The sequence below is a fragment of the Leptodactylus fuscus genome, chromosome 10 (assembly GCF_031893055.1).
Source record: "Leptodactylus fuscus isolate aLepFus1 chromosome 10, aLepFus1.hap2, whole genome shotgun sequence".
NCBI classification, from domain to species: Eukaryota; Metazoa; Chordata; class Amphibia; order Anura; family Leptodactylidae; genus Leptodactylus; species Leptodactylus fuscus.
In genome coordinates, this window is record NC_134274.1 from 53,633,265 (window position 1) to 53,645,378 (window position 12,114).

The window sequence follows — 12,114 nt, forward strand, 5'->3', positions numbered from 1 at the left end:
AGCAGTTTTCACTATATATTATGTACTGCATTTATTACTAAGAAAGTAATGACTGAAACAGAAGTTTCTTGACCTCACCGATATAATAATGTCAACCAATAATGAATAGGGAACACAATCGTAAGACACAAAATAATGGAATATATATCAACGCACCGGGTGTATGGTGTATGTATCCTGTTTCTTTCAAAATGACCAAACGCTAAAAACGTATAATATCTACAAATATCTATGTAGGCCTAAAAATAAAGAGGTTGTATTAAAGTCTCAAAATGGTACAAAAAAAAGGAAAATAAGTGATATTACTGATCGCTCTTAACATACCAGATATGACCACTCCGCATACCACTGGCCGTGGTACTGACCTGCCTTAACCAGTGATCGGGCGAGCAGCCATTTCCTGTTTGTTGAGAGGAAACAGGAAGTAAAGACCAGAAGAACCTGCAACAACAGATTTACTGTCATCTCGGTACCAAAAAGTTATCTGCAAGAACTATATATTATTCTAACTAATAATGGGGGCTACTAACTATTGTATATAGAACGTTATGACAGTGTTGTATTTTGAGGCCCCTGTAACAAAGCCATTTATAATACTGGTGTCTTAGCTGGTGGAAGAGCCTTTGGGCACAGATGTGACCGCCACCTCAGCGCCACTACACTCCTCATTGATGGTATATATTAAATTGTGACTTGTCCAGGCCAAATACTGGAGGTTGCAATGAACTGTAGTCTTTGTAATGATAGAATTGACACTTCGGGTCACAGCGCTCATAACCAACAATATAGAATCTAATATATTTTCAGTTTTGAAGAGGACCTTTTACACCCTCATCAATGTGTGGTACTATATACTGCTAGGAAGACGACAGTGAGCTGAATTCAGCGCAATGTCCGCTTTCTTGGCAGGAGATATCGGTGTCGTTAATTTTAGCACCGATATCTCCCCACTGTCAGAATGGCTGGCCTTTAAAGCCTATGTTATTGTAGGCTTGACAGTACTCTTCCATCGCCTTGTACTGTCAGTGACGGGTGTTCCTTACCGCTCATCAATGATTCTAGGCTGTAAGGCCAGTCCTTCTGACAGTGGGGAGATATCTGTGCCGAAACTAATGGCACCAATATCTCCAACACTGGGCGCATACTGAGAGCGTCAATTCAGCACACTGCTTTCTAGCGGTATATAATATCACACATCGATGAGGATGGGAAAGGTCCTCTTTAAGGAAGAAATTTAAGAGCTTTATGAGTAAGACAGATGAAGATTGTAGATATTTTTTCTAAAGCATGCATTGTGCTGGATGTATTACTGCTCAAAATCTTGCATGCTTTCATAGTATTAGACCAGTTAGTAATTGTTGCTGGACATTATATCGTCATATTGTGTCACCGGGTGACCAGATCCATTCTTCATTCCAGCTAAGTTTTTATATAAAAGTTATAGACCAGTTAGTGAGAATCTAAAACTTTTTTTTTAGCTTAGTTTCTTTCTTGCGTGTAATACCGCCTCCACTCCTTTCTCGCTTCTCCTTCTTGACGCAGAAGTATTTGGTTACGCTTTTTCGGCATTGCTCACATTTGACAGCACAGCACCAGTGGAACTTGCAGTTACAACTCGAGACCATATCTGCTCTTCTCTCCTCCACCGCCAGGCCACAGTCTCCGCACAGGCGCTTGCAACTTCTCTTCTCCCATTTGTTGAGTGTCTTGCCTCTTTTAAGACATTCTCTGCCCATTGTCCCCAGAAGACCCAGAGTTTTGTTTTCCAGGCAGTAATCTGGGGAATCTTCCAGGTGAACAAGCTCTTTTTTGGAAATAGAACTGAAGGTTTCGGCTATGGCACCCCTGCTGGCCGCACTGTTACCAGCTCCCTGCAGCAGATCCACCTTTAGAGCCTTGTGATATTTTTCCTTTAAGTAGCAGCCCACTTCTCTAAATTCAGGTAGCTGAAGCCAGCAAGTTTGGGTTGTGCAACTTCCAGAAACTCCATGACACTTACATGTTCTCTTCATTTTGGTTTTCACGGCCTGCACAGAACAGAGAAATACATGTAAACAATAATGTTTTTGCGGTCCTTTTTTGACCCTTAATGGAGTAGAAAATCTCATGGTCTTTAAAGGAGTTCTTCAAGGAGTCTGTGAATTCCAAGGGTTCTTTGCTGGTTCCAGTGGCATGACTACCAGGGTAGCAGCTGCCACAAGGCCCGGAACATTAGGGGCCCGGCGACAGCCGCTACCACTGCAGTGGGTTTTTTTTCTTAATAGGCCTTTACTGACTGGAGTAACTCCAGCCAGTAATGGGCCCTATTTACTTACTGATCCTGGCAGGGGCCGGGATCGGTAAGTGATGCCACGGGCCCCAGAAACACTATTATTATACTGGGGGGGGGGTCTTTTCAGACCACCCCGAGTATAATGTTCGGATGCCCAGGAGAGGTAAGGGAACATAAAAAACACTTACCTCTCCGCTCTCCATACAGGCATTGGGCCTAGTTGTGTGATGTCCCTGACATCACTTGACCGGGACCTGCATCCCGTGTCATGTGACGTCCTGACGTCATTGAAGATGGCCGACACCACCGAGGACTACAGTGAAGCGAGGGATAGGTAAGTGACACTGTTTTTTATGTTTGTATCCCCCTCGGTCTTCATTATGGGGCATAATACTGTGTGCAGGGGCCACTATTGGACATAATATGGTGTGCAGGGGCCACTATGGGGCATAATAGTATCTGCAGGGGCCACTATAGGGCATAATACTGTGTGCTGGGGCCACAATGGGGCATAATACTGTGTGCAGGGACCACTATGGGACTATGGGGCATAATACTGTGTCCAGGGGCCACTATGGGGCATAATACTGTGTGCAGGGGCCACTATGGATCATAATAGAGTGCGCAGGAATGCGGGGGGGGGGGGGAGGTCGGTGGGTTGAGGTCTTCGATGTCGGTTGGGGGGGGGCATGTCAAAAGTTCGCCACAGGGCCCCGCCATTCCTAGTTACGCTACTGGTTGGTTTTATGTCTGAGTTACATGATTGAAAGCAGACCCCAGCCCCTGAGACACTCCCCCTATTCTCCACCTGTTCACCTCTAGTTCCCATATAACAAATCCTATGAACATGGGAGAGAAGGGAGGAAGTGGAATAACCTAGGGGCTGGGGTCAGAGCTAGCTGGAAACCCCTGGGTTCGCCACCTAAAATTCCTGGAGGAAATAAGTACTTGCAGACAACCTGGGGAGCTCCTTTTAAGATGTTGCAGCATATAATTTAGCGAACCGTATCATCTGCTTTTTTTTGCAAATGGTTTTTACGTAGACTTGTGCGCAGCCTTGTGCATAGCCCTTTTAGGGTGTGTTCACACTGCTTTTTTTTTTTGTCAAACTTAAAAAATCGGCCTCACGCCGCAAAGCTGTTCGGTTTTTAAGCCATGTTATAATGAGCATTATTTTTATGATGTGTCCCATTGATTTCAATGAGAGGAAGGTCAAGGACATTTTGTTTCTTCAGCTAGCTGAAATAAAAGCCTCTAATAAAATAATCGACAAGATTCTCATTGAAATCAATATAATTTTCCGGAGTTTTTGGAGCTGTTTTTGAGACAGACGGGCCTCGTGAAACCACCTTAAATATGTGTTTTATCTATTATTGTGTTTTTATTGGTTGAGCGGTTTTGGGAACGGTATTTATGCATGTGTTAAGAAATTTTTTATAAAATCTTAATTTTTTCAGTTATAACTGGTGGCATGGATATCTTTACACTTGTAGTCTCCACCTGTCTGGTATTATTGACGTATTCAATGACAGATTTCCTTTAGTCTTCCTAATGATATGCGCTTGGTTTTTCGTACTGTTTAGTATATTACTAATGATTACTTTTATAATGGTACCTTCCTTCCTGCCTCATTGTTATGGAGATTCATGGCTGCTCTAGCATCTTGTCCCGTCTCTAACGCGTCCACAAACTGTTTAGAAATAGCTTCTCCGAATCCTACATTATCACTGCAGCCTCCCCACAGCCATCCTTGTCCTCCTGTAAAGTAAAGCAAAAAAAAAAAAGCCAATAAGTAATATATTCATCTGGGTTACAACATATATATGTATGCATACGGGCAACATGGTGGCTCAGTGGTTAGCACGGCAGTGGGGTTGAGCCGATCTTGAGATTTCAGGATCGTTTTTAAATCTGATTTCCGATCATTTTCCATCTGAACTCGATCCCCATTCCGATCCTAATGCAAGTCAATGGGATTTTTTTAATGATCGAAAACCGGATTTTAAAAACAATCCTATTCACTACACACTGTGTAGTGATTAAACAATCCGCCGGCTACTTAGTCCCCCTGCCCCCCGGTTACCTGCACAGAACCGCTGCCGCCTCCCCTCCAGGTGTGTACGCTGCTCCCCGGAGCTCCGGCCATTGTTCTCTATCCGTTTCTCTCCTCTCTCATTCACACACCGGCAGAGCGCCGTACGCGCCCCTGCCTCCCTAATTAATCACTCATGTCTCCCCGCCCTGTACCCGCCCACACTCTCCTAAGCCACAACAAGCCCCGCCTACTCCCAGCATCAGTAACACTAGCCTAGGGAGGTGGGGGCGCATGGCGCTCTGCCGACGTGTGAATTAGAGAGGAGAGGACGGAGAACAGCAGCGGTTAAGTGCAGGCTGCTAGGGTTGAGCGATCAGGATCGAAATGCCGTTCCCAATCTTTTTTAGGCAGGATCGAAACCCGATCGTGATCGTGAAATTTACCCGATCGCTGAACGGGATCCGATCTTTTCCGATCCCGATTGCTTAACCCTACACAGCAGCCTTGCAGTGCTGGAGTCCTGGGTTCAAAGCCTTCCAAGGACATCATCTGCAAGGAGCTTGTATGTTCTCCCCGTGTTTGCGTGGAGTTCTTCCCACACTCCAAAGACATACTGATAGGGAAAAAAGGAAGGAATATAGGATAAATAATCCCTTGTTTATGTAAATCATTCTTTAGTTCAAAAGATCTAGAATGCTTTAAACTATCAGTCATATGATTATTTTTCTGTCTTACCCAGTTGTCCATTTCTGGAATCATCACAACCACAGTTATCAAAGTCTCCGAGGCTGCAGTTCCGTGTCAAAGTGTACATGACACCGGCAGAGCTGATAGCATGCACAAAGGCAGTTTCTCGATTTGCTGCAACAAAAACAGAAGATCAGATTTAGAGTTTTATTTTTTATTGTTATTATCCATAATAGTACACCTGAATGTTGGGGTGTATTCAGATGAGCAGATTTTGTTGCAGAAAATCTGTGACTTAAAATTCTGCTCCAGGGGTTGCTTTAACAGCTAAGGCCCGGTTCACATCTGCATTTAGCAAATCCGTTTGAAATCGGTATTTAACATCTTCAAAAACTGATTTCAAACTGTCCAGATGAAAACTGTGTCAGGGCGGGTTCACACCAGCGCCCGACCTCCGCTTTATGGGTTTTCGTCTTCTGCCGACAGGAGACGGAAACCCGACATGCAGTGAGCATCTTCTGGTCTCTGCGGCGAAACCGTTTTTTTTTTTTTTTTTTTTTTTAACCGGACACAGTCATGCATGTCTGACTTTGTGTTCGGTTAAAAAAAAAAATGGTTTCGCCGCAGAGACCAGAAGACGCTCACGGGTGGACACTTTGCAAACCCATTCAAATAAATGGGTTCGAAAACTGCCTGCCGGTTTCCATCTGCTGTCCAGTTTCTCAGTCAGAAGATGGAAACCTGCAAAGCGGAGACCGGGCGCAGGTGTGAACCCGCCCTCAGTATGTAATCCGTTTTTGACCAGTTTTTCTTTTTCTTCCCCCTTCTTCATTCTGAGCATGTACAAAACAGACACAAGCTGATTGCTGTCAGTATGTAGTCAGTTTTCCTTAGACCTCAATGTTAAAACAAAACTGCTCGCTGTCCATCTGGAATCCTTATTCGGCGTTCACACTGCTGTCCGCCTTGGGGTGTCCGTGGTAAACCCCGGGGAAACCGGACAGCAGACTGCTTGTGAGCGGCCGTCTTAAAGACCCATTCATTTGACCACCCGTGAGCATTTTCAGCCTCTCTGCCTGGTGTCCATTTTTTTTCTGCAGGCACAAAATCTTCCATGTAGGATCTCCACGCAGATGTGAACCAGGCATAACACCTGAACTCCTGCAAGCCCCATTCGGATGAAAGGAAATTATTTTTCAGTTACAGGTTTTCTGCAACTATACCTGCCACGTGTGAAGCCACCCTTACAGTTCAAACTAAAACATATAAAATATAAAAAGAAATCTACATGTGCTTCAGGAGCACAGCCACGGTCCCCTCCTCATGTGCTAGCCCTTAAGACAAGTAGCAGTAGTTTTCTAAGACCCACCCAGTCAGCCAGACTCCACCTGAAGATGATGATCTGGAGATTAAGGCCCCACGTTGCGGAAACTCAGCTTTACCTCTCGTTCACATCTGCATTGGTATTCCGTTCGGGGGAGTGCGCATGGGGACCCCCCGAACGGAATACTAAACACAATTGCAAGCACTGTGCAGTAAAAACACACAGACCCCATAGACTATAATGGGGTCCGTGTGCTTTCCACCAGATCTCCGCACAGAACATGCGGACATGAAACTTGTTCACAATCTACTTTCCTGTCCGCATGGTTCGTGCAGGCAGCGCGCAGCAAGCACGCGGACTCCATTATAGTCAATGGGGATCCGTGTGCTTTTACTGCACAGCACTTGCAATTGCTTTTGGTATTCCATACGGGGGCTCCCCATGTGGACTCCGCCGGACGAAGTACCAACGCAGATGTGAACAAGGGGGTTTGTATTGTTGAAATGTTTGAGCCGAAGCTAAGAATGACGAGGTATGGTGTGATATATATTTCTACATTTTGGCTCAGCCCACTCCTGGACTTGGCTAAAAATAAATGCAACAAAATCTGCAATAGCAAAAGCTGTGTTTCCGCAACGTGGGGCCTAACTCAGATGAACCCTTGTACAAGACTTTGCTTCTTAATCCTGCAGAAAATGCTACGGATTGGCAAACAATGGAGGTGGTATTTTTCTGCGTACAGTATTCATTTAACGTATATAATTTTTTGAATTAATAAATAATTTTCAATTAATTTATAATTTAAACATTAAAAAAAAAAAAACATTTCTGGAGTTCTTATGTAAAAGGGATGTTGATAAGATTTTTAGTATTACACCTTATCCATACTGTGCTAAAATCTATCACCGTATGAAATTCAAAAAATTTGTAATATTTTTTTCATACACCCAGTTTTTACAAACATCTCAACAAATGGCAAAAGACGATAATAAAATGCAGCAATAAGAATGCAAAATGAGCACACAAAATGTAAAGAGAAGAAAACAAGAGGGGGAGACAAGGAGGGGAAAAATAACAATCGGTCAGTAACCTAGAAGCCCTGGAGTTTACAATACGTATCCCAATGCGACCAGATGGACTGGGATGTCTCCATAGTGCTATTGAGGATCGCCGTCAGATATTCGAGTACGAATAGCTCTCATCCTAGCGAGCAAGTCTGAGACCCCTTCCTCTAATTTCTTGCTATAAGGGTTTTGGCAGCTGTACAAAGAAAGAGGAAGAGCAGGGACGATGTCTTCCCAAGGTGTCTGGTGGAGAGGCCCCGGAGGTAAGTCAGTGGGTCTAATGGGACTCCACTTTGTTTCCTTGAGTACTGTAGTCCTATAGAAGTCATCAGGCAGGACGTAATTTAAAAAAAAAACTTTCATGTTGAAATTTCATGTTTGCATCAAAAACAGTTGTAGATGTAGAGGCAGATCCAGTTTAACACTGACTTCTTTCTCTGCAGCTGGATACAACAGGACTGTGTAGGAATTTTTCCAGGATAGACTTTGTATCTTCTTGAGTTTACTAGAAATGCTGCGGTTCTTCGACAAGGACAATGACATGGCCCTTCCGCTAGCCCGAGAACATTACACCTCCTTAATAATGAAAACTAGTTTTCCAGACCATTTCTGATCATGATATAATTTTCTTTCTTAAAAATTTTTAAAGATGGTTTGAGTAATCTAAGAAGACTTGACTTGTACGTTCCCCCTCTACCGATAAATTGGTAAGAAGTGAATAAAAAGAAGTGATAGTCGATAATGTAAAGACATTCGTGTTTGGACTGATCTGCCTGTTAGTATTAGCTGTATTTGTCCTAATACATATTGGTGTCTTGCACAAATTTCTGTTTCTGAAAACTAGAATGAAATGCTCAGCTGAGAGTCAAAGATTTTTATCACATAAGAACTGCCCAAAGCGGCGTGGGGGAATCACAAGTTGACAAAATGGCCCTATGGTATAAAAACCAATAAAATGTGTTAACAAAATGGTCCTATGAAAGAATATGAAATCTCTAACCTGGGGAAATGAATCCTGCTGAAAGAGAGCCTCCAGATGGTGGATAATTCGGTGGGAATGGAATCTGGAGACGAGATAAGAGAGTCCGGTTGTATTGAGATTCCAGTCTGGAGAAGAGGATCCTGTTGAAATGAGTGCTCCAGACTGGAGAAGAAGATCCAGATTCATAGTTACTGCTGCCTGTGGTAGAAGGTCCAGTAGAATGAGGATTCCAGTCTGGAAAAGAGGATACTTGGGAAATTGAGGGTCTTGAAACTTCAGTCACTTTATGCTGAACCTACTTTGAATGTTACTAATGAAGACTTGATATATTTCGAGAGTACAAAAAAGTTATCCGTGAAGTTGGAAAAAAGTCCAGTTGATCTCTAGATGAGAGAGGATTCCAACACCAGGAAAAGAAAAAAAAACACTAAAACTGACCAACAGCCCAGTCAGGATTGCCGAATCCAAGAAATTGCTCTCCAGGTTCCGAAAAACTAAAAGTTCATTCAATGCATGACCTTCAAGCACCTTTTAAGATTACTTCCAAGTTGTTATGGCCAACTATGGCTCATCAACTAGATTTGTCACCAAAGCTGCAACCAAAATGTCCAAAGTCAAAGGCAATTTTATAAAATCTAAAAGTATTTTGTAGAAAAATTTGTGTAGAAGACTAGCCAAGAAGGGATAATTCTGAGGTGTTACAATTGGTAAGCTTGAAAGCTTCTTACCACTACGTAGTCCACTATGACTGGAAAGCTGCAGTGTCCTCTCCGGACAATTCCACCGATCCCAAGCAAACTGGTATTTACACTCTTCAATCCCACTTTGTGCCCCAGCTGCCACACTACTTGAGTAGATAAGGTATGCCTGTAAGAAATGGAAATCAAGTGGTGATATCAGGAGGCCTGAAAACATGAGGGGGCCTCAAAGGACCCTCTGCCACATAAAAGCGGTAGGTGAGCAACCAACACGGCTGCTCCTCCAAATTGAAACTGGGTCACGAATTTCTTATATCAGAAAGCACTTGAATGTACGAGTGTGGACATAGGCAGCGACCACTGGCTAGCGCCTACTAGATAAATCTGGAGTCGTGTGGAATCGGAGAGAATTTTAGGGAATAAATTCCCAAAATTGTCAAGATATGCACTCTCTGAGAGTCTCTACACTGAGAAAACTGGCTAGGGTTGAGCAATCGGGAAACATCAGATCAAGATTGAGCGATCAAGAAACATCGGATTCCGATCGAGCAAATTTTGCAATCGAGATCAGCTGGAAAATGATTTAGAATCAGATTTTAAAAACGATCCTGAAATCTCAAGATTAGCTTAACCCTACTCCATGAACATAAAGTAACTAGGGTTGAATGATCGGGATCGGGAAAAATTGGATCCCAATCGTCGATCGGGCAAATTTCAGGATCGGCTGGAAAATGATCGAAAATCGGATTTTAAAAACGATCCTGAAATCTCAAGATCGGCTAGTACTTTGGATCTGATGAAGGGGTACGTCTGTGTAGTGTTTAATAAAGCGCTGAAACGCGTTATCCATACCAATAAAAGTCCTACGTTGTACTACGAGCGTATCGTGTCCTACTTCTCCGAGAGCGCATATCCTGGCAATTTTGTGAATTTAGTCCCTAAAATTCTCTCCCACATATATTTTTTATCATGTATATATGTTGATGAAGTTGCTTTTTGGGCCCTCCATTAATCTAGTTTTTGGTTATCGCAGCAATTATAGTAAATGCACAGGCTACAATACACTACATTCAGTACTGCACCCTAGAAGTCACTACACAAGACAAAGCCACAACCCGACTGCTGAATACAAATGAGATCTTGCACAGGCCAGAAATCATTTTACAAAGTCTACATGTAGATCAAAGGAATGTCTCTTACCTTGGGGCCGGTCATCAGAAAATTGTTCACTGACCTGCAAGAGTCAGAGCAAACCATTAATTGAAAGAAACAAACCCCGGCTTCGCCATTCAGATGATGCCAGGAATTTTTTTTTATTCACTTGTATAATTTTGAATGGATAGATCTGTGTGTAATATATTCAGACTTAAAGGGAAATGTTTCCTATTTTACATATGTCGTGTGGATGACGTCGTTTGTTAATATTTAAAGGGACACTGATTTTTCTTTGACTAATCTTATTACTTGTAAGGCCATCCTTTCAATAGTAATCAATGTCTACTCGGTGTCTTTGGCTTTCTTCTACAAGTCATATGATCACAGTATGACCTCTTTTTTTTTTCTAACATGGGTTGCTGTGTAAATAGGAGATCTTTCTCTTCTTCCTGCAGATACTATTAACAACTACTGGGTGACCTTAATTTATCAAAGCCCCCTCCCAGTTCTTCTGTAAAAATGGACAATTTCCACATAAACGTTTAGACAATCCAGGGAAAAAAATCCAATTTTTATTATGTTAAACCTATTTTGTAGATTACTTGGCTTTTTGATATTTAAAGGGAGACTCTGATGATTTTTCTTTTAGTAGCAGTCACATGATATTGGGTTTATCAATGGATGATATAAAAAAAGATATCTGGATGATTTAATTATGAAAACAATGGTGTCGATAGGGTTAAAAACAAAAGAATGTATACTTCTCACCGAACCTCCACCATCCTTCATCCCTATAATGTCTGCTCAGTCAGACAGCATGGGGGAAAGACAATGATGCCGTACATGATCTCAAATCTTGCCCTTTTATGCCTTCATTAGATATGGCAGCGTCCGCCTCAACCAGAAATTTGGTGAACTCCATTTCTTGTATGTAGAAATAAAACCCAGAAATGGAGACCAGCCGGGATCTGGGCGGCACTGAAACAACTGTGGATTGGTGAGGTGAGTATAGTGTTTTTAATTATAATTTTTTTTAACCCATTTTAAGACGACTCTATCAATTTTCGTCTGGCTGGAAACACTTTTAAGGTGATAAAAAATTTCAAATTGCAACAAGGAAATGATCCTGAAATTACTTTAAGGGAGCATTCACACGGCGTAACGTCCCGCGAGATTTGGCACGTGTACGCCGCGTGACCCTTTGCGTGCCGTACACGCTCCCATTCATTTCAATGGGAGCGGGGAGTGTATGCGCCGCGCTAGTTTGCGGCCGTGAATAAATGCACGGCCGCAAACTAGCGCGGCGCATACGCTCCCCGCTCCCATTGAAATGAATGGGAGCGTGTACGGCAGGCAAAGGGTCACGCGGCGTACACGTGCCAAATCTCGCGGGACGTTACGCTGTGTGAATGCTCCCTAAAGCGTAATTAATTTTTTGGACAATTTTTTGTGTCATTAATACATTTTGTAATATATTTTATTAACATATTTTGTCTCCTTTGTGTGAAATCCTGTATTTCTTTATTCTTTCCTTTGCTTCTGTATTGAGATCTGTTCCTGCCTCTCACTAAATGTTACTGTGTATGGAGCACAGGCTTAAAGTAGGGGGCTATGTAAAATGTAGAGAAAATTAGATATTGTGCAGCTGCATATCCTAATCCCAACCGTGTTATTAACCAGTGATATCTCCGGAAATAATGTAGCTAGCATTGCAAAGAGAATCTCCTCTTTCATATGACACCAAAAGCAAGTTTATATGTTTTATAATACCCGAGACATAACTGTTTGAATTGACCCTCCCCCACCCTCAGTCACAGCCCCCTACTCCATAGACTGTAACATTCAGGAACAGCACTCAATACAGAAACAAGGGAAAGAATAAAGAGATGCAGGAAGG

The 12,114-nt window shown here is 42.7% G+C and overlaps 1 protein-coding gene across 1 annotated transcript; it reads right to left on the bottom strand.

Annotated features, from left to right (window-relative positions):
* Positions 1 to 1,460: 1,460 nt before the first annotated feature.
* On the bottom strand, positions 1,461 to 10,999 carry WNT8B (Wnt family member 8B). The gene is made up of 7 exons (XM_075258108.1): positions 10,986 to 10,999; positions 10,263 to 10,296; positions 9,093 to 9,231; positions 8,383 to 8,598; positions 5,043 to 5,168; positions 3,888 to 4,030; positions 1,461 to 2,027 (listed from the first exon to the last, which is right to left on the bottom strand). Exons 1-7 carry the CDS (start codon positions 10,997 to 10,999, stop codon positions 1,461 to 1,463), a joined length of 1,239 nt encoding a protein of 412 aa, XP_075114209.1.
* Between the last annotated feature and the right edge of the window lie 1,115 nt (positions 11,000 to 12,114).